Source organism: Dryobates pubescens, chromosome 7 (assembly GCF_014839835.1).
Source record: "Dryobates pubescens isolate bDryPub1 chromosome 7, bDryPub1.pri, whole genome shotgun sequence".
Taxonomy (NCBI): Eukaryota; Metazoa; Chordata; class Aves; order Piciformes; family Picidae; genus Dryobates; species Dryobates pubescens.
Window position 1 is genome coordinate 6472500 of NC_071618.1, and position 27187 is coordinate 6499686.

A 27187-nucleotide genomic window follows, 5' to 3' on the forward strand; every position below is an offset into this window, starting at 1 on the left:
CAGAGACATGTGAAAGGTGTGTACGTGTATTACTTGGTTAATCCTTTGCACTCAGAAAACAGCTATGTATGAAGAGAATGACTGTGGTCCCTATAGCAGTGCACTGTGGCTTACGACTTTATTGTAACACGACTGGCAGGTAAGACTGATTTATCTTACTGCTTAAGCCATTTGTACTTGTTGTCTAGCCAGCTTAACAAAAGCATATCTTAAATGACCTTTCAGTAACACAATATAGAATAATGTCAAAGAATCGAAATTTATAACTAGAGAAAAATATAACAAAGTAACACGCTTTGTCATCAATTTAATGCACGCCAAATTAGAGTCGAATGATGGCAAAACCATTGAAATTGCTCCTTAAAGGAATATATAAAGTAGTAAGTATAAAACTTCATGGGTTTTTTTCCTTTTGGTCTGTTCACTAAGAAAGCATTCTTCACAGACAGGATGAAAACTCGTAAGTCACAATAATACTGTATCAGACTGGCTGTTCACTTTAAACAACATTGCTAACAGTTCTATGTTAAGTACTATTTATTTTTTTTAATAGTCACAGTCTTACTGATGGAGACACATGGATCAGTAAACAGTTGTGGGTTTCTTTTTTTGTGTGTGTGGGTTTTTTTTAAGTGAATTTATTTTTTACTTCATCACACAGGATTAGTTTTATAGAAACAGTCTGTCACGTATCCTTTTTAATCATCCTTAAGGCAAGCATTATTTCCCTGGTGTCAAGTACAGAGTGGTAGTTTCAATTCTTATAAAAATAGCAAATTCTTGGAAGTATAACACCATAACAAAAATGCTAAAACAAACATACTACACTCAGACAAAATGAGCTTTCCATTAGCACTTGTGGTCACGTACTGTGGTCTGACATTGATGTTTCTAACATCATATCGCTTTCATTCATTTCAATCTCAAACGTTTCTTCCAACGGGCGACTGGTATCTGTACTTTTCCTTTGATGTGATGTCTCTAATGTTACTATGCCACTTTCATCCACACTTTGTCTTTCTATGTCGAATTCTCTGAAATCCCACGGTGGGGAAATTATGTTCTTTAACGTCTTCATTGTGTGTACATCAAAGTCATAACATCTTAACTTGTCTTTGATCTCTGTTCCTAGGAAAACATTCAAGCCGTAAGTTTATTGCAGGTGAACACTCCCAAAAAATGAAACTCTAAGAAACTGCCATCCAGAATGTACATTGACTCTCTGCTTCCGGACTGCTGCTGCTTACTGAACAGAGCTGTTCTGAGGAAAAAAAACCCAGCAGCCTGCTTTTTGAAAAAAAACCAAGAAACCACACACTATAAGAAGTGAAACTCAAGATTCCAAAGTCTGTTATTAGAAGTAATTTCCAATTCCCTTCCCAGTTCTTTATGAGGCTTTTTGTGTTCTTTGAGTTACTGGCAGCATGATGTGCATTAATGCATATCACACAGCTGCATGGCTCTTCCAGATGTGTTAACCAACTACATATGGAGCAAGACAATAATGAGGAGAAACATCTGCTTCAATTGTGCAAAAAAACCTGCAGGAAAAGCACTTGAGCACACAGATGGCCTCTGCTAGCTTCAGCCTCATTAACATGCTTGAGAGGACATCAACTGTGTTCATTACAGATAAATCAAGCTCAATGAAGCAGAAATGTTTTGTAGCAGTGTTTTGGGGGGCAGAATGTCTTTGTAGAACATTTCAAAATATGACAATATAAGGTATTGCTGTTAGGAAGCTTTTTTTTAAGACAATATTTAAAGCTCTATTTTTGGAAGCAGAAGATCTATACAGAGCAGAGTTTTGATATGGTGAAAATGCCTCGCACTTAACTCCTTTACGGTAGCATTAGCTGAAATCAAATCTGAAAGTCCTCTGATTTTATAACTCTGTATTTTTATTTTATTTTTTTCCACAATTCCTGTTGTTTCCAAGTGGCCACAAATCAAAACTTTCTGTAAAAGAAACCATCACCACCTCCAATAGCAAAGTGCTACACTTCTTTATACTGGTAAGAATTTACAGTCATGATGATTAAAAAACAAGTTGTCACCTATGGTTGCTGGTAAATTCTGATTCAACTCACCAACTAAAAGAAAAACAATAAATAAAACAAGGTAGAGTATGGGAGTGTGCGTGTGTGTGTTTGTAAGTTAACTGGGTAATGGCAGTTGTTCTTGATATAAGACTCCTCTTACAGGACTCAAGGACTTCAAGAGTCATGTAAGTGAAAGACTTACCAATGTAGGCCTCAGAATCACCAATATACATTTCTATACAATGTCCAAGCATTGTGACTGAAAATGTGTCATCCCTCCGAAGACCAAGAGCCTATTTAAGAAACAAAGTAAAAAGTATTCAGTAGAAAATAAAACCCTTTACATCTTAAGTCCACGATGGTTCTGAGTTTGTTGGTTTGTGCTTAACCAATGCTATCAGAGCATAATTTTCACTGTAAAACAAAACACTGTCAAAATAATATTGACATATGAACTAGCTGAAGCAATCAGAGTGCAAAAACCAAACCAGAATAGGGTATGTGAATGACTCTTAGTCTGTACACAAGTCATGAAGTGTAACACACTGCTGAACCAACAATTATAAAACCTGTAACAAAGTTAATTTTATGTAACCAAGCTGCAATCTACAGTGAAATGGATTGAGACACGCTTAAAGTAACTACACCTAAATGTACGTAATACAGCTTCTAGGTGAATAGAACTGCAGCTAAATTCAAACCAAATCAACTGGAATGCTGAAAATTCAACTGAGGAAAATTCACTGTTACTCTGTGAAAACACAGAATCACCAAAACTCTCCTGCCATAATAATAATATGCAAGTATCACATAAAAAAAGATAAATCTGAGACAATGAATCTCTTTAAATGTCGTGCTTGTTGGAAAATTTCTGTTTCGAGGCATAGAATGGAAATATTTTAATTCATTTCAGATGCACAAGAAGTTTACATGCATAAAATGTATATGACAATTCTGATAGTCATTTAAAATATAGCAAAGAAAAATCCAAGTAGTTTCACAAAATGGCCATTTTTTTAACCTAATGAATAAAAACCTTAATAAGATAGTTAAAAAAAAAGAAGAAAAAAAGAAAAAAACATTAATTTGGAGGCTGGAGAAAATGTTGGTTCTCTGTTCCAAACATGAGCATTAACTAACAAAATCTGTGACCAGCAGTTGAATTTAAGCCAGTTCCATACCGTATGAAAATAGTCGATGGCGCTTTCAAAACTGCCCATGAGACTGTGTATGTAGCCAATGGCAGAGTAAGTAGAAGCATTCTGAGGAATAAGTACTAGAGCCTGGCGATGGTATTCCAGTGCTTCTTCATATTTCCTGTAGGGATTAAATAGAGAACATCTATTACTAAACTTCAAAGTGCACGGTGTGGTTATAGTATATCAGTATTTTCCTTAGCTCACTGGCACACAGTCCTTCAAGAACTTGGAAGTTACTGCTTCACACACTGAACACAATAAAACACACAAAAGAGTCATGGATGTTGGCAATTTTCTTCCTCAACATAATTGAGAAATCACTGTTCCCCTTATGTAGCACAACAGCTGCCTACAGCGAGGCCCCATTTGGAGGCAAGCTGAACAATCTGATACGGTAAATTGCTTTAGATGTTTAATGCTGCTCATTGTAACATTAGCTTGCTTTCTGCAGCTTTCATTTTCCTTCCCAGGGGAGCAAAGGAGCAGTACAGACTAAAGCACTCACTGCTCAAAATGAGAAAAATCTCTCTGGGCAGAAACTTCACAACCCTGAAGTGCTACATACACTGGTGCTTCTGTCACTTTTGCTACCATCTCCATCAGGAAAGATGGTTTGCACATATCCATAATTTATTTCAAATATCAGCCACCTTTTTTTGATAATTATCCATTAACTACACTGCTTATTACACTTGTTATTTCCTAAAAGAAGGTTTAAATGTACATTACGGCATTAATCTCGGGAATGGTCACATTTTGTTTAGACTCCACAATCTCAAAGGTCTTAAAATGATTCTATGACATCCTAGAACCAATTTGTTAAAATTAAGCATAGCAATTGTCTATTCAGAAGAAATTTTCATCTATACAGTTACCCAAATAACAACAGTTGAAGTTCTTAGAGGGCATTAAGTAACAACTGAGGCAGAAAAGTCATGTAGCTGTTTGCTTGTGTCTCAAAAATATCACCATTTTTACTTATAGTAGTCACCTATCCAAGTAGCCCACATTGGATTTTAATATGCTGCTTTCAAATTGCAACTACATAATTCTAGTATGTAGATATGTACCCAGCAGGTTTTTTTCACAATGGCAATACTATGTACTATCAACACCAGTAACTGCAGAATTTAAGTTGTCAAAGCCTATGCACAGCTGCCTAAATTCTCAGCTTGATTTTCCTGAAAGATAGTTTACAGGAATGTAGACACGCAATAAGCTGGCTTTCTGAACCTGAACAAATAATACCATGCAAACTGCCCTAAGTGTGATGCAGTTACTAAATGATTATAGAAATTTAAAACAAAAGGAATTATAGCCAAAACAAGTATTTGAAAAAACATTCAATTATGGTTATGAATAGATTCCAGAAGCAGTGCCTTTCATGTGATCTTGGCAGAAGGGGTAACAATTATACACCCATATTTCATAATGACAATGAAGACTAATTGGCAATTCAAACACAAAGCAGTGCCTGCCAAAGCAGAAGTACAACTTGTATCTACCATAATCACATTCTCATTAGCAGCTTTGAGGCAAAAATTATAGTATACATCAATTGGACAATTAGCATCATGACATAAAAAAAAATAAAGATATGGGACTGTTTAAGCAAAATAAGACAGTGGTTACATTCAGATTAAGGTAATTAATGAGAAAGCATTAACTGGTAAAGACCTTTTATATACTTTGCACTTTCTTCTCTTCCTCAAACAGAAACACCAAATAAAATATGAAATACTGCTGTTCTCAAACCCCATGAAGAAGCATTTTATTCCTGCATTAATGTCACTGAATGTTTCACTTCAGTAAAAACCCCACAAGCACCGATCCAAGCAATTAATCAGCACAAAACCACCTTTGTGCTAATTGAATCGGTGGACATATTCAAGCAAGTCAGGACTGGGACAACAGCCAGTTAGAATTCAGACCCATACAAGGATCTAGAAGCCTACTACAAAGTTTCTAATAAGCATGAATAGTTAAGAAAAGGTCTTTAAATGGAGGACTTTCATGTAGTAAAGTGCACAGAGAGAGTGATTTAGGGATCCCACTGCTTACAAGGTACTTCTAAACCACTCTCATGTGGTATATAATCTTGTTACCAGAAACAGGCCTAGAGAAAACATATTTGTGTAGTATTCCATATAAATATAGTTCCAGTAATCTATGCTTACTTGAGTTTTCTGCAGACATGTCCTAAGTTGTTCAGTAAAGGCTCCCACTTATCAACTGTTACCTGCAAAATAATACAACAATTCAAATAACTGCAGCCCCCAAGACTGTAACTGAATCTGGTCTACTTTAAAAAGTACAAACATACAAATAAAGAAGGCAATTCATTCTTGATCAAGACAAATACCTCATTTCCAATAGCTTTGATCTTTTCTAGTGCATCCAGAAACCACTTTTCTGCAGTTTTCCAGCTAAGAATTGAGGGTGCAGGGGTGGGGGAGAAAGAGTAAATTAGTGAAGAGTGTTCATTAGCAGTATAAAAAACATCTGTATTAGAAGGAACAGTTCTTTGACATAATTTTATTGTATGAGTGAAATTAAGATGTCCAAACTAGTAGTTTTACATTTGCTGTATTATGATTCTAAGAGCTAACAACACAAAGATGCCTTTTCAAGGCCTGCAACTACCCTATGACAGACACACAGAGGTAAATAATTGACCTCTGCATGTTCCTCAAGAATTAAATTCTTTTCTCATTCAATCTTTAAAATGAAGGAATCATAGAATCAGTAAGGTTGGAAGTGACCTCAAAGATCATCAAGTCCAACCTGTCACCCAAGACCTCATGACTAATAAACCATGGCACCAAGTGCCACATCCAATCCCCTCTTGAACACCTCCAGGGATGGTGACTCCACCTCCCTAGGTAGCACATTCCAATGGCTAACAACTCTCTCTGTGAAGAACTTTCTCCTCACCTCAAGCCTAAACTTCCCCTAGCACAGCTTGAGACTGTGTCCTCTTGTTCTGATGCTGGTTGCCTGGGAGAAGAGACCAACCCTTTCCTGGCTACCACCTCCCTTCAGGTAGTTGTATACAGCAATAAGGTCACCCCTGAGTCTCCTCTTCTCCAGGCTAAACAACCCCAGCTCCCTCAGCCTCTCCTTGTAGGGCTTATGCTCGAGGCCTCTCACCAGCCTCGTTGGCTTTCTCTGAACACGTTCAAGAGTCTCCATATCCTTCTTAAATTGAGGGGCCCAGAACTGGACACAGGACTCAAGGTGAGGCCTAAGCAGCACTGAGTACAGTGGCAGAATGACTTCCCCGCTCCTGCTGGCCACACTATTCTTGATGCAGGCCAGAATGCCATTGGCCTTCTTGGCCACCTGGGCACACTGCTGGCTCATGTTCAGCCTGCAGCACTGCATGGAGTTGTGGCCAAAGTGCAACACCCTGCACTTGGACTTGTTCAATGTCATGATGTTGGACTCTGCCCATCTGTCCAGTCTGTCAAGGTCCCTCTGGAGAGCCCTTTCACCCTCTAACCAACCAACACCTGCTCCCAGCTTGGTGTCATCTGGAAATTTACTGGTGACTGACTCAATCCCCTCAACCAGATCATCAACAAAGATATTGAACAGGATGGGGCCCAGCACTGATCCCTGGGGCACACCACTAGTGACTGGCTGCCAGCTGGATGTGGCACCATTCACCACCACTCTCTGGGCATGGCCTTCCAGCCAGTTCCTAACCCAGCACAGAGTGCTGCTGTCCAAGCCATGGGCTGACAACTTGGCCAGGAGTTTGCTGTGGGGAACGGTGTCAAAGTCCTTGCTGAAGTCCAGACAGACTACATCCACAGCCTTCCCCACATCCACCAGGCGGGTCACCTGATCATAGAAGGAGATCAGGTTGGTGAGGCAGGACCTGCCCTTCCTAAATCCATGCTGGCTGGACCTGAGCCCTTGGCCATCCTTCAGGTGCGCAGTGATTGCCCCCAAAATGATCTGCTCCATAATTTTCCCTGGCACTGAGGTCAGGCTGACAGGCATGTAGTTTCCAGGTTCCTCTATCCGACCCTTCTTGTGGATGGGCATCACATTGGCCAGTTTCCAGCTGTCTGGGACCTCTCCAGTGAGCCAGGACTGACTGCCAGCTCTCTCAGCACTCTAGGGTGGATACCATCTGGTCCTGTGGACTTGTGAGTATCCAAGTGGCTCAGCAAGTCCCTAATTACTTCCTCATGGATTTCAGGAATACTACACTGCTCCCTGACCCCATCAACCACTTCAGGAGGCCAGTTATCCTGGAGTCCTCCTGCCCCACAGTTGAAAATTGAGGCAAAGAAGCTATTTAGAACCTCAGCCTTTTCCTCATCTTTAGTTACAATGTTCCCCTCCAGGTCCAATAAGGAGTGGAGATTCTTCTTGCCCATCTTTTTAGCATTAATATGTTCATAAAAATGCTTTTTATTGTCTTTCACAGAAGCGGCCAGCTTGAGTTCTAACTTGGCTTTTGCCTCTCTAATTCTTCTCCTACATGATCTAACAACATCTTTAAACATATCACTAATTGCCTCCCTGCTTTCCAAAGGTGATACACCCTCTTTTTTTCCCTTAATTCCTCCAGGAGCTGCTTGCCCATCCAGGCCGGTCGCCTTCCCTGCCGGCTCATCTATCGGCACGTGGGAACTGCCAGTTCCTGTGCCTTCAAGAGCTCCTGTATGAAGTAGGTCCAACTGTCCTGGACCCCTTGGTTCTTAAGGGCTGCTACCCAGGGTACAATGAAGAAAGCAAAGGTTAAGGGTAAACATCACCTAAACTAGAACCCAGAGAAACTACAGTTCAATGCAAGTACTTCAGTATCTATACTAGCATGTTACACGACAGAATGAGCCACCTTTAAGATAGTATTTAATCCTATTTTGCAAGCTTACTCTCCATTTTGAAATGCAACCACTCCAACTTCATGCATGACAAAAGGATCTTCAGGAGCAATGCTCAAAGCCTGGCTGAAAAACCTTTCAGCTAACTTTGAATTGTTGGTCAAACCATATTCCAGTCCAATATAGAGCATTGGTAAATGACACCTAAAGGAAAAAAACAAACACCAAAAACAACCAATCAACAAATCACAAAAGCCCAGGCAGGCACTTTTCAGGAATGGCATCACAAACAATACAGAAATTTCAGCTGTGTTTGCCTATGTTTATGTATATCTAAATAAAAGCTGATTTAAGAGGATTATTAACCTAAGGGGGAGTTTACAAGATTTCATGCCTTCGTTAGCTACTAACAAGAATTTGAACTCAGATACGCAATTGTAAGCTCCTCTCGAATTCCATGTGTTTCTCCATGTTTAAGTTAGTTCTGAGGTGCCTTTTTAATACTATCCTTCATACCTTCAATTGACAAATAGAATACAGAATAAGCAATAATTAAAGAGATTGCATTTACCAATAACTACAATCAAATACAATAGTTTTTATAGGCAATATGACATGATTAGTCCACTTATTTTACAACTCTCTCCACAGATTCAAACAGCTGTTGAAGGTATTACTATGCAGCAGTTTATAATAGAATAGAATAAACCAGGTTGGAAGAGACCTTCAAGATCATCGTGTCCAACCTATCATCCAACACTACCCAATCAACTAAACCATGCAACCAAGCATCCTGTCAAGCCTCGCCCTGAACACCCCCAGCGACGGTGACCCCACCACCTCCTCAGGCAGCCCATTCCAGTGGGCAATCACTCTCTCTGTGTAAAACTTCCTCCTAACCTCCAGCCTAAACCTCCCCTGACGCAGCCTGAAACTGTGTCCTCTTGTTCTGGTACTGGTTGCCTGGGAGAAGAGACCAACCTCTGCCTCACTACAACCCCCCTTCAGGTAGTTGTAGAGAGCAACAAGGTCACCCCTGAGTCTCCTCCTCTCCAGACTAAGCAACCCCAGCTCCCTCAGTCTCTCCTCATAGGGCTTGTGCTCCAAGCCCCTCACCAACCTTGTTGCCCTTCTCTGGACACACTCCAGGAAGTCAACCTCCTTCCTAAACTGAGGGGCCCAGAACTGGACACAGTACTCGAGGTGCGGCCTAACCAGTGCAGTGTACAGGGGCAGAATGACCTCCCTGCTCCTGCTGGCCACACTGTTCCTGATGCAGGCCAGGATGCCATTGGCCCTCTTAGCTGCCTGGGCACACTGCAGGCTCATGTTCAGCCTACCATCAACCAGCACCCCCAGGTCCCTTTCCACCTGACTGCTCTCCAGCCACTCTGACCCCAGCCTGTAGCTCTGCATGGGGTTGTTGTAGCCAATGTGCAGAACCCGGCACTTTGACAAACATGATTCACAAATCTCAGAGAACTTTTGATTTTACAACTTATAAAATCACAACAGTAATCACAAATAATGCAGCTAAATGCGGATTGAATTATTTGGGTGTTTTTTCTTCCTTTGTTCTCTACAAGATGCTGTTGCAAATCTGTTCCTACTGTTTAAAGGGACATAGGTCAATATTTTACACTGTTTAAAGACTAGCTTTTATTTTTCTGAATATGCCATTTTTGACATACCCTTTCATGAGCTGTGCAGCTGTGAAGTACGCAGCCATTGCTTGGTCATGCTCACTCTCAACTGCAAATGAATGTCCATATGCTATCCACGCAGGTCCATAGGTTCTTTCAAGTGTAGTAGCTTTGCTAAAAAGAAAAGCAAGTCACAAACACATCTGAAATTCATTTCACCTGCTTCAGATGGCCATTGCATGGCAATGCTATGCCACACTTAGGTACCTATTAAGATAATTTATAATTATCTGTGGCAAAGTTAATTTTCAAAGTTCAACCTATTCAGCAGTTAAGCATCACCTGTTTTCAAGAATTCACGGTATTGTTTCTGTGGCTGTTCATGGACACCAGGAATTATTTGATATTACTGAGCAAGAATCATGTTTAGTAATTCAGCAAAATACAGAAAAAAAATTAGTAGTGACTTATCATGCATTACCAAAGTCTAGCTATACATTTCAAAATATATTTATTACAGCAAATTTAAGTTTCACAAGCAAGATAATGGAAATGTTGTAGTTTGAGCTGGGTGCCCCCCTGGTGCATTCACTTCCTGTGTCCAGAAGTCCAGCCCAGAGGGATGGACACAGGAAATTGTGTATTCCCTACCATAATTCTTTGCACCACTATAAGATCCAGTGCGGAGTCTGGCACTTCCTCTTTCCTTCCCTCTCCGAGACTTGGTAACTGGGGAGAGATCTCCCGGCCATGGGCCTGATTGGGCCCAAGGCCACAGGGGGATGGGCAGTCTCAGGCCTGGCCAGCTGAGACTAGCCCAGCAGAGGGAGGGGGAAGAAGGAGCCCTGGGGGTTTTGCATGCACCCTCAGGTGGGGATGGGATCTTTCTTTGTCACTGTGCTTTGGGTTTTCTGTAACATTCACCGCTTTCTATTCAAACTTTCATCACTTTTGCAATCCGTTTGCCTGAGTCGTTATTTCTGCCTGTGGTGGGGAGGGGATCTGCCCCAACCCATTACACTTATCATGCATTACCAAAGTCTAGCTATACATTTCAAAATATATTTATTACAGCAAATTTAAGTTTCACAAGCAAGATAATGGAAATACCAAATAAACACTTAGGCTGAACTGTGTTTTGAAATTTTGCCATGTAATTGTACAGGCCTTAATGAAGGCAAGAGAATGTGTCACATCAGAGACTACTGCCGTGCATACAAAAGGTCACTCAAATCCTGAGATGAAGACTGCACCCTGAGCATCAAGACTGCAAGCTGGAATCTTTACAGAAAGATAGACTTAACTTACAGATCTTTCTGCTGTTCCTGTCAGTTTCTCAGTGTGAAAGCAAGGCCATTAAGGCTGGTGTCAGATATGCCCAATCTTTTCTTAGAAGCTTCTGACATGGAGATCCTACATGTTCCACAAGTAGTCTGTTCTATTGTTTAACTATCCTTAAAAGCTGCATTTTCTTCTAACATTTTGGCTTAATCTTTTTTTTCCACAGTTAAACTCATTATTTCTCATCACATATCCTCAAAAACCCTATGTTCTGTGTCCTAGGACAAAACTTGACATGTTCAAACATTGCCATCTTCCCATCCTTCAATCCCTTAAAAAACATTTCCTCATTGGCCACCTCCTCCAGAAGATTTGCATTGTTTAATGCAATCTCTTGAATTCAGCTCAAACATCTGATATTCATCCTGAGTTCTTCTGGGGCATTGACTTGTCAACAGCAACATTACTTCAATACAGCTTTGCAATTGTTATAAAAGGTGGATTATGCTCTATGACAAATGTCAGTTTCTTAATTGGCACTGAAATGAGACAAATCCTTTGGCAAGACATGAAGGATACAGACAGCTCCTTCTGGAGCAGCCAGGAGGACACTTTCCTTGCATGCTACTGGGCACTGCCCAGCTGTTCCTTCTACCCTTTTTGGGATGCTCCAGCATGATGCTCTTGTGACTCACAAAATATGGGGAGCTTGTTTTTATCCATGGTACTTCCAGATCCTTTTCCAAACTACTGCCTAGCTTACAGTTGTCCCTAGCCTTGTGGTTGTACATTATCATTTTTCTCCAAGAAATATGGGCATCTTTTTACTTTTACCAGATGTTTTCCCCCTCTTTGCCTGAACTACTTTGAATTTTCATGTTGTTTCGGGTGGGGTTTTTGTGTTGTTTGTTTTTTCCTGACACATCTATAACCCCTTTGTGGCTAGGGATGCTTGCAGATTTAATAAAGATGTTCTTTATTTCACCACTAAAGGCATCTATGTGACTCAGGACAGCTTCTTCAAGAATTTCACACTGTTACTTGTCAAGAATTTAAGTAGTTTAGTCATAATAACCAGGCATTTAAATGGCTGAAATTATTAACCCCTCTTTACTTATATTATCTATAAAGGTCTTGAGAAGAAAAATGAATGCCTTATAGGCTAATTTAAGCCTTCCCAGTTTAAGCCTAGAGCACCAAAACCAATGCCCTACTCCACAGCAAGGACCTGCCCTCTGGTGCTGATATGCAAGATATACACAAGACCTATAGGAAAGGGCATTGAACTGACTGAACAACCTAAAAAGTCCAAGGCTCCTTGTGCAAAGAAGGATGCTTCATTACCTAGCTGTAGTAAGCTATTAATTTGGCAAAGGAACAATAGATTTACTAAGGAAAACCAGGGGGAAAAAAAATTTTACCTGAGATATCTTCTGGCATGTTCATTTTTGTGGCCAACCATGAGATAGTAGCAGCCTACTGCAAACCACGACACCTACACATTAAAATCATAATAGACTATTAGATGCATCACACTGATTTTAGTGAAACATCACCATAGGTGATGATAAACAGAGGAACAGATTATTAAGAGAGGCTAGGAACATTTTCATTGAAATCACAGTCAGCTTTTCACATTTGATATTGGCATGTACATCTCCAACTGAGTTTCCTCAGCTTCACAGAGAGCTAAGTGTAAAGCTTAGTGCTGTCTCCTATTACCTACTGGTAGGAAATACAGAGACAGAGCTAGACTCTTCTCAGAGGTGCAGTGATAGAATGGGATGCAATGGGTACAAGTTGCAACATGGGAAATTCAGACTGAGTAAAAGGGAAACATGTCACTAGGAAGGTGATCAAGTATTGGAAAGGCAGACATTTATTACTGCAGATTTGATTAAAATTACTTAAAGTGACTAGCTCACATAGAACACATTTTACAGGTAATCCCCTTTGAAGAAGGAACCTCGGTGTAAGAAAAATCACAACGGACAGAAAATGAAAGGAGAATACCATTTTTACTAGCTCCATCCAGAAACAGACTTTCAGCTCTGTTTCTCAAACTGACTATTATTATGTGCTTTCATCTATTAAACAAAAAACCTAACTAGTAATGAAGGCTTAGAACAACTTACAGGATTGTTTGGGTACAAGTCCACCAGTTTGTGAGAAAGATAGAAAAGCTCTATACAGTGGGAAGAAACAAGAAAATTAAAACATGCTAAAACATTAAGATGGTTCAAGCTCTTTAGCTTTCTATACAAGATATCCAAGACATCTACAGCTATTAATGCTTAAGTGAACAAAAATGTTTTCTGTTTAGTGGCAATGCTTCAAATTGCCTCAAAATAGATTTGAGCTTGCAATTAGCTGACAAAAAAACACCCCACCCAACTGCAAAACGTCACAGCATGTAAATAAGCAGCTATACACCCCATCCCTTAAGAATGCTACAAACTTAGGTCATTAACATACTGTGGTGGTTTTAGGCTATGCCTTCAAAATTTAACTGCAGATTTTGCGCAGAAAAGTAGAAGAATATAAATAAATCACTGTTGGGTGTAAAAAAAGAAAACAAAAGATTATTCTAAATAAATTCATTGGATAAATGTCTGGGATAAGAGAAGCTGTATCATAACAATTCTTCACATTTCACTTCCATTCCCTTTCTCTCCTCTTCTGATCTTGGCTGTTTTGCTTTGCTCAGGAGACGGTAACATGCTTCTGGCTGACCTTGGGATAAGTCTAACCCACTGCTTTCTCTCTCGGGATAGGGGGGTTTGTGGGAGCAGTGGAACAGGCTTCTCTGGTCTTCTGACCAGGGGTGGGGGGGAGTGGTGGTGTTTGCCAATTGTAAACATCTGTATAATATTGTAAATACTGTGTATTTTGTACATATTCATTGCATTCCATTGTAGAGTGCAGTTTTTGCTTGTAAATACAGCTTAATCTGCTTCTAACTGAGTTGGTCTGGTTCTTGTTAATGCTGGGAGGGGAAACTTCAACCCACCACACATACTTTAAAACAAATGCCTGTAGTATTACACTTGAATGTGTCTTGTCAAGGTATAACACAGAACTTCCTGTGCCTAGAAGGTGTAACATACTGGCTTAGAAGGTGTAACATACTGGCTAGATCAATCTCAATGTAGAGTGCTGTGAATTAATATACTGAAAATAGGACAAAAGCAAATAAATTACTATGCTATTTGGAATAATTTTGAGTTTTAAAAGTTTCTAATAAAAATAATTCTAGTTGTTAGAACAGCTTACTATTAATAACAAAGGAAGTAATCAGATCTAGAATAGTAATTCTACGTGGTTCCAAAAGAAAAAACATTACAAAGCTTCTATTTCTTCAGAGTACTGCCCATATTTTCAGATGTAATTAACTATGAAGTAACTGAAAAGTGCATTTACTAAACACTGAGAGGTACTAGTACACCTCATGACCTATGGCATACATACAATCCACCATTCTTTGAGAGACTGCAAGCCGTATGAGCTCCTCATTCTATTTTCCCCCACTGGTTTAAAATACATTCAAGCTCCTCACTTGCATTGGTGGTTTATATGCAGTGTGAAATGAGAATAAGCTATTTCATCTGCAAGTAAGCTAGTCTTGTAGTTCCATCAGAGATGCTGGATGATTATTGACTTGTTTGAACTAAAAAGAGGTCTCCACAACAGCGAAGGCATGGAAAATGTAGACTTTTTCTTACATGGAAAAGCATGTCCACCTAAGCATATATACTGCTGAAGAGTTCCTTCTAGTTTAAATTAATGTACTGTATTTTGTTGCTGAGCAGAGAAAGTACACCTAAATACTCTTGGGAAATCACCTCTAAACACAAATCAAACCACAGAAATAAGCCGTGTAGCTCACTTTTGGGCTACCAGTGATTAAAAGACAGCAACACTCACGATAATCAATGAATAAAGACTATTTGCCCAACTATTCCCTTCCCTGCAGTTTCTAATTTTGAAACACCATTCTCTTCCAGTTACCACTGTTTTCTTGAAACTGGAGGTAGGAGGAAAGATATATGCAATTTAAAAATGCTGTGTGAGGAGGTTTCTTGGCATCCTTAAATCTTTTTTTAATATTGAAGCTTTACAGCCTTCTTTTGACTCATACTTAACATTGTGTTTCTTACCATTTGCTTTATTAAGCTCCACAAGTGTTCCTATATGCACAGGTAAACAATTTGCATGGAAAGGATCTTTTTCCATCACTCTAAAAATAAAAAAAAAGAGGAAAAATAAAAGCTGCAATGCACATTCCAAAAATGTTACTGTCTTATAAGCAAGCTGCTTTTATAGTGCGTAATATCCCAATTAACTACCAGTTAAGGCACTGGAAAGCTATTTGTGACTGGAAGGGAACTACTAACAGCATAATAAAAGTTATTCTAAGACCAGAAAAGTGACTATTAATTTAGCTTAACAGAAGAGGAAAAACAGAAAATTCAGGCAAGTTGAATAGACAACTAGAAAAAACAAAGTACAACACGTATTTGTTTGCAAGTCATTTCAAATTTAACCAGGAAACAGCAAGCAACATTTCCATTCATCCTTCCCAGAGGTTTGACAGCAACTGTCAAGCACTAGCCCACAGCTTTCTGAGCTTAACACTAAGCCATATGCCTCAGGAAACATTTAGCTCAAGTTTTAAATTTTTGTTTCCTGTGGCACTGAGAAATGTTAGATGGACTTCACAGACAACAGATTGCATGTAGAACGTGGCTTGCGGGCATGCATCCTTTTATAAACATTGGCATTTGTTAAACTGAGCAGGGTGTGGGGGGGGAAGCTAAATTTAATCACAGAATCTTTTAAATTGTAAGTACAGCATTATGACTGTTCTCTGAGAAGTACATTTTGAAACAGTTAAAAGCTTAGTTGACATTTTAAAGTAGTTTGAAGTATTTCAAATGAAAAGTATGAAAGAACATATAAACGAGTATACTAAATGGTCTCTTGTAGAGAGTCCAACACTTTCAACTTATGTGGATTTCTCAGACTCATTTCCAAGCTCTAGCATCTCTAACAGCCTCTTCCTTAGGAGACATTTACTCCATCCACTTTCTGCTTGACAAGATGTGGCAATTAAGTTTCTGGAACAAAGATGAAGTACTGTAATTTTGTTGGCTTAATCAGCGTGATTTATTTCAAGAGGATCCTGATTCTACTCAGATGTTTAAATACATGTTAACTACAGCCATCCCAAAAACCTCACCTGAACTGGATTTTATGAGATATTCTACACAGTGTTGGCTTGCTTCAGCTATGAAAAAGCTGTGCTGTTGGGGGATTGGAACAAATAGTAATAATAATACTTAAAAAAAATCCACCCTCAAACAAAAATCCTTATCACACAGTATCATAGTATCACAGTAACTAAGGTTGGAAGAGACCCCAAGGATCATCAAGTCCAACCTGTCCCAACAGACCTCACAACTAGACCATGGCACCAAGTGCCACGTCCAATCTCCCCTTGAACACCTCCAGGGACGGTGACTCCACCACCTCCCTGGGCAGCCCATTCCAATGACGAACGACTCGCTCAGTGAAGAACTTTTTCCTCACCTCGAGTCTAAACCTCCCCTGGCACAGCTTGAGACTGTGTCCCCTTGTTCTGGTGCTGGTTGCCTGGGAGAAGAGACCACCCCCCTCCTGTCTACAACCACCTTTCAGGTAGTTGTAGAGGGCAATGAGGTCACCTCTGATCCTTCTCTTCTCCAGGCTAAACAATCCCAGCTCCCTCAGCCTCTCCTCATAGGGCTTGTGCTCAAGGCCTCTCCCCAGCCTTGTTGCCCTTCTCTGGACACGTTCAAGTGTCTCAATGTCCTTCCTAAACTGAGGGGCCCAGAACTGGACACAGTACTCAAGGTGTGGCCTAACCAATGCAGAGTACAGGGGCACAATGACCTCCCTGCTCCTGCTGGCCACACTATTCCTAATACAGGCCAGGATGCCATTGGCCCTCTTGGCCAATATAGTCCTAATATTCAGAGGCTCCCAGTACATAAACAGTACATTTTTCTTAGAAGGGTAGTTGTCACACCAGCAGGAAAAAAAAACCCTCCAAAATTCAGACCTACAGTAGTTGAGAAGCAAGCCATTTGCTTGTTCTGATCTGACAACTAGGCAGCAGGGTGTGTCTGGGCTACTTGGCACATCAAAATTAACATAACTTTCAATCAGCCTGAGAAATCATACTTCCTAACTAACCGACTGAACCAAACCTATTCGTTCTGAAGACCAAACAAGAAGTAGGTAGAACACACAAAACTGGAAGTATCACAGTAAGGAAGAGGATGGAAGCAAAGTGCAGCATAGTGTTGCTTAACCAGAATTTTGCTTTGGATACTTCTGCCACGTATTGTAAAAATAATATATCTTGCCAGACACAACCTACACATTTGAAACACCTGAAGCTTTGTATCAAATTGTTATGTATGTCATTGCATTGAACAATGATATTCACTTAAGTCCAGGCATAATTATTGTACTACACTGCGTGAGGAAAAACTCCTCACATTTGCTTTGTATACTTACACCGAAGTAAGCTTGTAACACATTTTGAAATCACAGTTATAATAGTGTCTTTCAGCTAAGGATACTACCACATCCAGATTTTCCTGAAGACCATCTACTGATTCTGGAATCAGTGTTTCACTGGGTTTATTATACTGAAAGACAAAAGAAACAACAACCAATCTAAAATCAGATGGTATAAGCATTAATAGTTTTACTTTAAAAAGAGTATTAAAGATGCGTTAAGCTTCTTAGTTTTAAACTGAAAGTCCATAAAACACATAGTTGGTAAAATAGTTCTTTATAATGTACTTTAAAACTCATTTAGAACATGCAAGTTGCCTGCCAGTGTCAGCAGCTTAAGGGAACTGATGTTTTGCATACAATAGTCTTTCTCCTCACCTAGAATTTTGTCAGGAAATAAAATTAAAGAAGCCCAACTACTTAAATTTTAAGTTGTCACCACACCAGAAAATTAAGTTTACATAACATTATTCTATTACTCCCACGCAGGGACATGTACTGCATCTTAAGTTTTAAGTGACCACAACTATGGAGTCCTTTATTCCAATGATCAGAATAAATGGAATCCAAGAAAACGTGCATCAGACGCCAAGCCTTTGTATCAGTTCTCCAGCTTTTTAGCCGGTTTTGAGGTTTACCTTTTTCAATTTATTTTCAAATAAAAAGTGAAGCAATTCTTGTTCTTCTTCTGTACATTGTCTGCTAAGAGGTAGAGATTCAAGAAGTTCTTTTTCTATGTGAATTTAAAACAAAAAAAGAAAAGGGATCATATTAGAGAAGAAATAGCAAGACTTAACATTGTAAGAACTTAGAGAAATGCAAAGAAATTTGTGATGCTCTTCCCAAAACTACCAGGAAAGTAACAGTACAGAAAAACTAAAGAAGATAACACTATGTGACCGTTTGAGGCTGTGCCTTTAAGGAAGGGGCACACTGGCTAAATGTTTGTAAAATATTTTGGTATTCTAAACGAATTTCATTGGCTGATTAAGGTCTTGGACCCAGGGGAGCTGGGACTTTCTCTCAGTCTTCCTTTCTTTGCTGTCCCTTTTGGCTGGACTGCTTCTGGGCTTCTGGCCAACTAAGATAAGATACTAACTAACTAACTCCCTGTGCATAGGCCTCTGTCTGCTGTGCTAACCCCCCTCTTTTCTCTTTTTCTACCTCTTTGGGGGAGAAGGGAGGTAGGGGGGGTGAAGGGGGCACAGGGGGAAGCCCCCTCTGTTGGGGGTCTGGTTTCTGACTGTGTTTATTTGCTGTATATTCCTGTATATATTGTAAAATACCTGTATTTGTTGTGTTACATAGAATCTGTTTCCTTGTAAAATATACTCTCATTTCTCCGACTGGGTTTTAGCCGCGGTTTCTTTCTCAGTGGGGGAGGGAAAGCAGAGCTTTTCCTTTCAACCCACCACACACTACTAATTATAAAAAATCGGTGATTGAATTCTTAGGTTTGCATTCTACATTTTAAATTAAAATAAACTTGCATGAATATGACATAATGCATCACTTTTTATTTACTGAACATGTCAAGTTTTATCACTTGGAATGCTGTATTAACCAATGTCTACTATAACTAAGCAAACACCAGCAGGGTTTTGTGGATTCAAAGCCTGTACAGGCTACACAATGTTTACTATGGGCAGAGAGGGTGAGAGAATCTGGAGCTAATGAACAGGACAGCTGGGTTACCTTGTCACTTTGAATTCACAGCAATGCAAGATGGAGAAATATCGTTCCAAATGTAAATTTGAGCAGAGTATAACTTTTACCCATTTCGTACATTTTCCATTCTTAACATTTAAGTCTGTTACTTATCTTACTGCCTTAACTCTGCCCAGGCAAGAGGCATATTGAGAAAGAAGCTAAATTTTACGTGTATTTACGAAATACTGCTATCCAGACCTTCTTGTGCTGTCAGCATATGGTGCGACGTTAAAAGATCAAATGCTTCAAAGCAGTAAACATCAAGCTTCAAGGCCTCTTTGTAGCTGTATGTTGCTAGGGTTCTATTATCCAAAGCATCATAGATCTTCCCTCGCAAAAGGCATATAGAGCTCTTAATCTGGTGGAAAAGCAGGGCTGGAGGTCAAAGACTGAATCAATGTTTGCAATTTGGTTTTGAGCACAAATCAAATGGGCTCCCTGAAAAGTAAAAAGCATTTAAGGTATGGTAGAACCTGGTTTTCTAGTGCTAAAATACTGCCTCTAATATCTTTGTGAAAAAAAAAAACAAAACCACACATAAAAAAACCCACAAACAAATTAATGCTCAAGTTATTTACAGGCAAAAGAACACATGCTTGAAAGACAGAAGTAGCAGCATAGCAGTTTATCTTTTCTAGTTCAAACATCCATCTCCCTGGTACTGAGTTGTAAGCTAATTATACTAAATTCTCTTCACACACAATATAGGGAAATTGCCACTTTCAAAGACGATTCATGTATTTGTTGACTATTAAACCACACATTTCATGCAACACAAGGATGACTGCATTAGAGATGAAAGATCAAATCAATAGACTCAACTAATCTGACATGAAAAAAATTATCCTCCTTTTCAAGATGTTTCAGAAACAAAAGCAGTGAAAGATCATTATTATCATAAAGTTGTGCTGCAATGCCTAATAACTGTGTTCTTTCAAAACTCCCTAGATGGGTGTTCAAGTTCAGCCAGAAGGCCACAGAAGTATCGGCACATTACTTGGAAAAAGTTAACACATTAGGCATCTGTATCATCAGAATAATCAGGCAGCCCATCTCTCTCAGGAGCCCACACAGTGGAAGCAGTATAGCAGCATAAACAACCAATAAACCCCATGGGGGTGCTGAAGTGGTAATACTGGTCCCAGCTCAAAGACCAGTCTTATTCTGAAACCAGTGTTTGCACAAACTTATCAAAATAAAAGTGAAAAAGCTACTTTTATAAAGAAGAGTTTGATCATAAAATTGTTGAAGCAGCACCCACTTCAGAAGTTTTATGCTTTGGCATATATAATATAGCTCACTAATGCGAAGATGACTTAGCTCACACATTTGCAAATGTAAGGGCTAACAAATTTGAGGTTTTTCAGCTGGGTTATTTTTCAGCTGAAATGATTTCTCAATGTAGTAAAATAATCAGTCATCTAAACACTGGGCCAGAGTACCATAAAAATGAATGTCTGAAGCTGAGGACGTCTTCTTTTGCTTTCAGTGTTATCTTATATGCCCCCATTAAGGCACAGCACAGCAACTCATAGTCTAATCTGCTTCTCCCTTAAGCCCATTAAAGCCAACATTCAAAATCAATTCACATCAATGATTTAACTTGTTTTGCATACAGGGAAAACGCCATCTGTCAATGACCTCCGGTATAGCTTCAGCTAATACACTTAATTTCGTAACTGCAAAAGTGAAGACTCTTCACGGCACTAATCCCATTTAACCGTGTGCCTATACAGATTTTTTTTCCCCACTTATTTGAAAGATTCACCTTATCACAAAATTTGCAAGCATGATGAAAAAAATGTCCCATTGAGAGCAACACTTGAATGATTAATGAATTGTTTCATTAAAAATAATTGCAGGAGGAGAAAGCTTGCTTTGTCATCTAAGAACCTGCAGCTCAACTGTTTACATTATGAAGTACAAAACTGCAGCATTGATACTAGATTGTGAACTTCCTGCAAAGTGTCTGCAAATAATTTAAGGGAAGTTGTTGAAAAGTGCTCTTCCTTTTTTGTAATCCAAGTTATTTTCATACAGGCAAGCTAACACGACTTCTGACTGAAAGCAGAACAATTTGGCATTCCTGAAAATTAGGTTATCAAAAAGCTTAAACACAGTTTCAGATTCACACAGCTGCAAAATCACTTTTGACTTCACACATTTTCTCAGTTATAGAAATATTTGTTTAAAAATGCATCACTTACAGATGACTGTGACATCTCCCAGTCTGTGGCGGAGTCTTTCAATCCACTTTCATCCTTCAAGTATTTTTCAAACAGTCTTTTGTTGATTGGCTCTTCCATATCAAGAATATCCAGGGCCTGCTGATGCTCTTTTGCAGCATACTAGCCAAACACGTGCATGTAAAAAAACAAGGTTGAGATTTGAAACATCTGCACATAAAGCACCAATAAACACAGTGTCATCATTCAAAGGCACGTGTTGTATCAACCACTGCCCAATCAGCAGGTTTTTCATCTATGCATGTTCTTATCTGGATGTATGTAATTCTACAATTGCAGCCAACTGTTTTACTATAGTAAGCAAAAGGTTACAGAATTAACACCTACAGAAAATCTATTATTCAGCATTATGCACTCATGAAAGTAGACATGCTTCTAAAAACAGTTAATACAAAACACAGCGACCTTATTCTATAAGCAGCATGTTATTCTGTTTCAAATTTCTATATCTAATCCCCCAATTGATCCAGTTTTCCTAGGAAAGCACCATGGCTTACAATCCATGTGTCACATTTTGTACAGAAGTGTATTGTAAAGGTGCTAACTATATTTATGCAACCACAAATCACATCTCCTCTGGTCAGACTACAATCAACAAATTAAAAATGTAAACATGAAGACATGAGGCAAAAATAGTACACATTCCTTCCTGACAAAACATTAGAAGAGTATTTGGTTTCTTGGGAACAAAGGTCAGCTGGATTTCTTCAGAATCATGCCACAACAGACACTCTAGTGACTGGTACTGAAGGTTAAAGAATTAAATCAACTGTCCCAAAATTTAAACCTGTTACTTGAATGAAGATAGACCACTACACCACCTGTCAGGTACCTAGTCTTTCCGAGATGCAGCTTTTATTTAGTTTGGTTCAGTTTCAAGAGAGGGTAAAACATGTACTCACATGACATCTGGCTGCAAGGTAGCGACAGGCTTCATATAACTGAAACAAAGTTTTCATACATATTAGTTACAGAGAGACAGCATGTTTACATCCCCTGCTAGACTCCATTTTGAACTCTCATGTTTTCAGCTCTATGGCTGCTTCATTCCTTCCACCTCCAAAAATCTTACCTGGCCAAAATGACTAGGTCTGTAGCATGTTCTCTACTATTAAACTCTCAGAAGACATTTGCTTCACTCTTGCCTTCACCACTCAGTAGCAGAGTGGAAGGACAATTAAAAAATTATACCTGAAGTGACACTTCCCCTTCCAATACCTGTTGCAGTTACATCTTTAGACCTTTTCTCTTTCCTGTGACCCTAGCTGAGGACAACAGTTTCAGTCTGGCCAAGTGAACACAGGGCCATACTCGGTTCAGATAAAGTACACTACGCAGGGTTTTTAATTATGTTTTCCATAATCCTCATCCTCTGATGGTGAAGAAGTCACTGTCCTTAGCAGCAAAGGTTTAGAAGTGGAACAACAGTACAAAGTCTCTGACTGAAACAACATACCTTGTCCAACTTACGTGATCGAAGGGCATGTGCTGCCCTATGATACTGAGCTGTTAGGTAAAGACATTGGGCCAACCAGTAGATGTCTTGTGGTTCCTCTAAAATGAAATAACAAATTATAAAACATTAATTTATAATGTATCTTTAAACACTTAGATATAAAATATATTTGCTTCACTAGAAATATATTTTTCCCCTGCTCCACTGCCCTAATGAGTTACAAGGTTGGTTTTTTCCTATCTATCTATAAATACACAGACCCACACATATAGCTTATAGTATCTACCAGTGAGACATTAAAACAACAACAAAACTTTAAAAACATGAGGTATTATACTGCACAGTGAAAACAAAAATCTCATACCAGAAGTGTGTCATGAGGAGACAACAGTGATACAGATCTAAAAGAGTAGCAGTTGTAGGTTAGCCTGCCCTCGGGCATAGAGCAGAAGAAAAGAACAACCCAGAACTGTCTCTTGCAAAAAAGATCAGTGGGAATCTAACACTAGTGAAAGCACTAGACTTCTGCAGCTTGAAGTTACAATTGCAAAGCACAGCTTGGGACTATCCTACTTCATTGGCAACCAAAGCTTTTCTGGAATCAATACCCTAGAAAAAATTTAAGTGTAAATGGATGATGGCTGCAGGCAAACATCATCAACTCACCCTGTAAACCTGCATTCTACTTATCACCCAGAGCAACAATGAATCCTGGCAGGAAACTACCACTGTCTCTTGTAGTTAGCTCTTTCGTCTTTTAAGGCAGGCAAACCTTAAGGATTTGCCAAATGTTAGTTTTCACATGAAAGTCAAAAGGAAAGTAAGATTGACCCTGCTCTATTTGGAAAAACAGCATTCCAAAGATCACAGAAAATCACACACCAAACTCAAAACTTCAACATTTAGCCAAACAGGTTTAAAAGAACCAACAAAACACAACAAATCCAAAACAGAACATGAGAAAGAAGTTTATCAAAAACAATGTAAAAAGCAATTACTTACCGTGAGACAATGAAGCTACCTTGTCTGCCCAAAACAGGGCACTTTGATATTGTTGCTGTAAAAGCATGATAGATATAATTAGTATTTATTTGGAGTTAGAGTTCCTGCATTTTTCTGAAATAGCCTGTACATCATTCACATTTAATATCTCATGCATGCAGCCCTGAATGGCAATTCACACTTGAGATTTTTCTAAGTTCAGAAAAAAAAACCAAAACCAAACAGTTTAAAAGTGACAGTTCTGTAGCTTCTATAGGACACTAAGAAGAAATTCAAAGTGGAGCTCTCTGTTCATTTTCAGTAAAATGCAGATACCTTTGACCAAAAGCTGTGCACATCATAATACAGCAAGAGGTCATTAGATGATTTGCTAGCACTGAAAATTTGCAAGAACCCACCCTTCCCTGCTGCACTTTATGAGAGGACACTCCCCCTGCCCTCCTCTCTCTCTGTATATATATATAGAGAGAGACAGAGATAATGGATTTAGATACCTATATCTAAACTATCTTTGGAAGGTTCAGCAGCACCATCTCTGTTTGAAATTTTCTTTCCCCGGTCAGGATGCTTTAACCTTACACAAACCAGTCCCTGTGTAAATTTCCCCTTATTCCTGGATATACTTCCCAGGATCTGCCAGATGTTTAACAGATATCCTGCCATTGCATGGACTTGCAATACTAGAAAAGCCTCAATCATTCCTACTTTTCCCAGTGTCACAGCTGTGTACTTTGTTTGCAGTCTTAGGGACTGCTCTGTGCTTTTGCAGTAGAGGTTTGGCAGACTTTTTCAAAATGCACACTGATGGTATTCTAGTCTTCACAAAGCTCTACACTCCATGACCTAAGTGGTCTCTTCCATGTTGTTTACTCACATTCTCTACTTAATGGGAATTAAGAATGCCCAGCAAATTTGCCAAGAGAATAGTTTGATTTTAAACTGTGCTCCCAGAAAGAAAACAAAACAACCTCACCAAACCAAAATCCCATGTCTAACAGGTGTTATTTAAACCTCAGTTTAAATAACTCTCAATAACACAAAACCAAAAGCATAATTCAGGGCTACAGGGCATTACACAACTTCTGTTAGGCAGCTCTACAGTACAAAAAGCCAACTATACACACAAAGAAGTTGTCCCATAGCGTTCCTGATGGCCCCCTTCTCCATGTAGCTGCATGGCCAAGCAGCGTGGTGAACCAATCTAACTCCATTGAGTGCAACAAAAATAAACAAGAAAATCCACCAAATTAATTTAGAACCCCAATGAATCTTTTAATTAGGAATAAAGTGTGCTAAACTTAATCTAATTTATTAATGTATTTTTTCTTAACGTCTGGGGTTTGTTTGTTTGCCCTGCAGCAACATAATTGCCGAATCCATCAACAAATGAAAACAAGCCTGCCCTTCTGACAGCAGCCTATAGTGCCGCACGTTAGTATGATGGACACCTATAATCACCTGGTACGTGGCCCAACTTGCACAACCCTTAAGGGAGGGATCCTGCTAATACATCTTCACTACACAGCAGCCTCTCCAACAGACAGTTTTCCTCCTTATTCTCCTCCAAACGAGGAAGAGAGCACGAAAATCTCCCCGTCACGCTACCAGGAGGCCACAAGCCCCTACCTCCAGCGGAGACCGCACAGCCGGCGCTTCCGGCCCGCCGCACTCCTCTCCCGCCCCCGCTGCCTCCCCTCCGAGGTGAAACAGAGCATTATTTCAAAATTAATTCGCTCTCTCCGGCCACAAAGGCTGGCACCTGCAACCCACACCCAGCCCGCCCTCGTGAAGAGGGTTCGGAGGGGCTCTGCCTCGGGGAAAGCCTGCGGGCCAGCCGCCCCTTCCCCGGCAAACCCCACCCCGCACTAACGGCCGCTTCCCCCGCGCCTCACCTGGTCGATGTACTGCCGCACTCGCTTCCTCAGCCGCTCCAGGTTCATCCTCCCGCGCCGTCTGTGGGTGAAGCTGAGTGGAGACGACCCAGACAACGAACCCACCGTGCACGATACCGCTACCCTCTTCACCACCCGCCCGGCGAGGCGCCCTGCACGCCGGTGCCGCGCTCAAACGCGTCCCTTCCCTTTCTCCCGGAAACTGCGCCCCGAGCGCATCGTTCCGGGAGCGCTGAGAGCTGCTAGTGGCGCGAGAAAACCCTCCGACCGGCTGCGGCCAACCCCCAGCTTTATCTTGATACTTTCCGCCGTAGTCCACCCCTCCCTATCCCCCCGATAAATTTACTCCGAGACTCTTCTCCGCAGTTCTGAGGCGAAGGTTTGCGAAGGCCCCGTGCTGGAGCAAGTGCGGAATAGGGCACTGAAGCTGATGAAGGGCCTGGGGAATAAATCTCATGAGGAGCAACTGAAGGAGCTGGCGCTCTTTAATTTGGAAAAGAGGAGGCTGAGGGAATGCTCTCTACAACTACCTGAAAGGACGTTGTAGAGAGGCTGGCGCTGGTCTGTTCTTACAGGTAATTAGTGCTAGAACAAGAGGGAATGGCCTCAATCTGTGACTGGGTAGGTTTAGAGTGGACATTAGGAAAAGTTTTTTGTCAGGGAAAGCGTGGTCAGGCTTTGGAATGCGCTGCCCAGGGAAGTGGTTGAGTTACCAACCCTGGATGTGTTTAAAAGTCATTTGGATGTGGTGCTTGGGGATATCGTTTAGGGGTGAGCTTTGCAGAGTAGGGTTATCGGTCAGAGTTGGAGAGCCTGAGGGTCTTTTCCAACCTGAATGTGAGTCTGTGATAAGACTCTCCTTCAGCTACTGCAGCCTTGAGGTGAAAATATGTCAAGACTTTGTAATGATAGAGGATGATGTGTCAGGAGGTTTTCTGCCTTTATCAACCAGTCATTTTTGATATCACACAGATTAGGGAATTGTTATGCACTAGGGCACTCCTGGAAAACATCAGCTTTTACTGCTGGAAAACAGATGGTGTGAACCATTAAAATGCCTGATTGGAAATAATTCAGGTGCTGGCCAATAGATCTTGGAGGAGATGTGCCTGGTACAAGACAAGCAACCATCTGCATTTGCTGTAATGGAGAAGGAAAAGCTTGTCTAGGTTACAGCATGGAGAAGGCTGCAATGATGGTGGCTGGCTGCAAGCCAACCTTTGTGAGAAAAATGTATCTATATTCCCTCTCTTGATCTATTTGCAGTAGCTGTGCTTTGATGTGAAACTGTTTGAATTCAGTTATTTCACC

General features: G+C 40.2%; 1 protein-coding gene across 1 annotated transcript; it reads right to left on the minus strand.

Moving 5' to 3' along the window:
* Positions 1-622: 622 nt before the first annotated feature.
* On the minus strand, positions 623-26037 carry CDC16 (cell division cycle 16). Its single transcript, XM_009898727.2, has 18 exons — positions 25877-26037; positions 23985-24039; positions 22983-23080; positions 22429-22467; positions 21488-21628; positions 19479-19638; positions 18209-18303; positions 17568-17701; positions 15164-15243; positions 13142-13191; positions 12428-12501; positions 9774-9899; positions 8134-8286; positions 5604-5667; positions 5419-5480; positions 3224-3359; positions 2245-2335; positions 623-1128 (listed from the first exon to the last, which is right to left on the minus strand). The coding sequence occupies exons 1-18, from the start codon at positions 25922-25924 to the stop codon at positions 863-865; spliced, it is 1872 nt and encodes a 623-aa protein (XP_009897029.1). The 5' UTR covers positions 25925-26037; the 3' UTR covers positions 623-862.
* Between the last annotated feature and the right edge of the window lie 1150 nt (positions 26038-27187).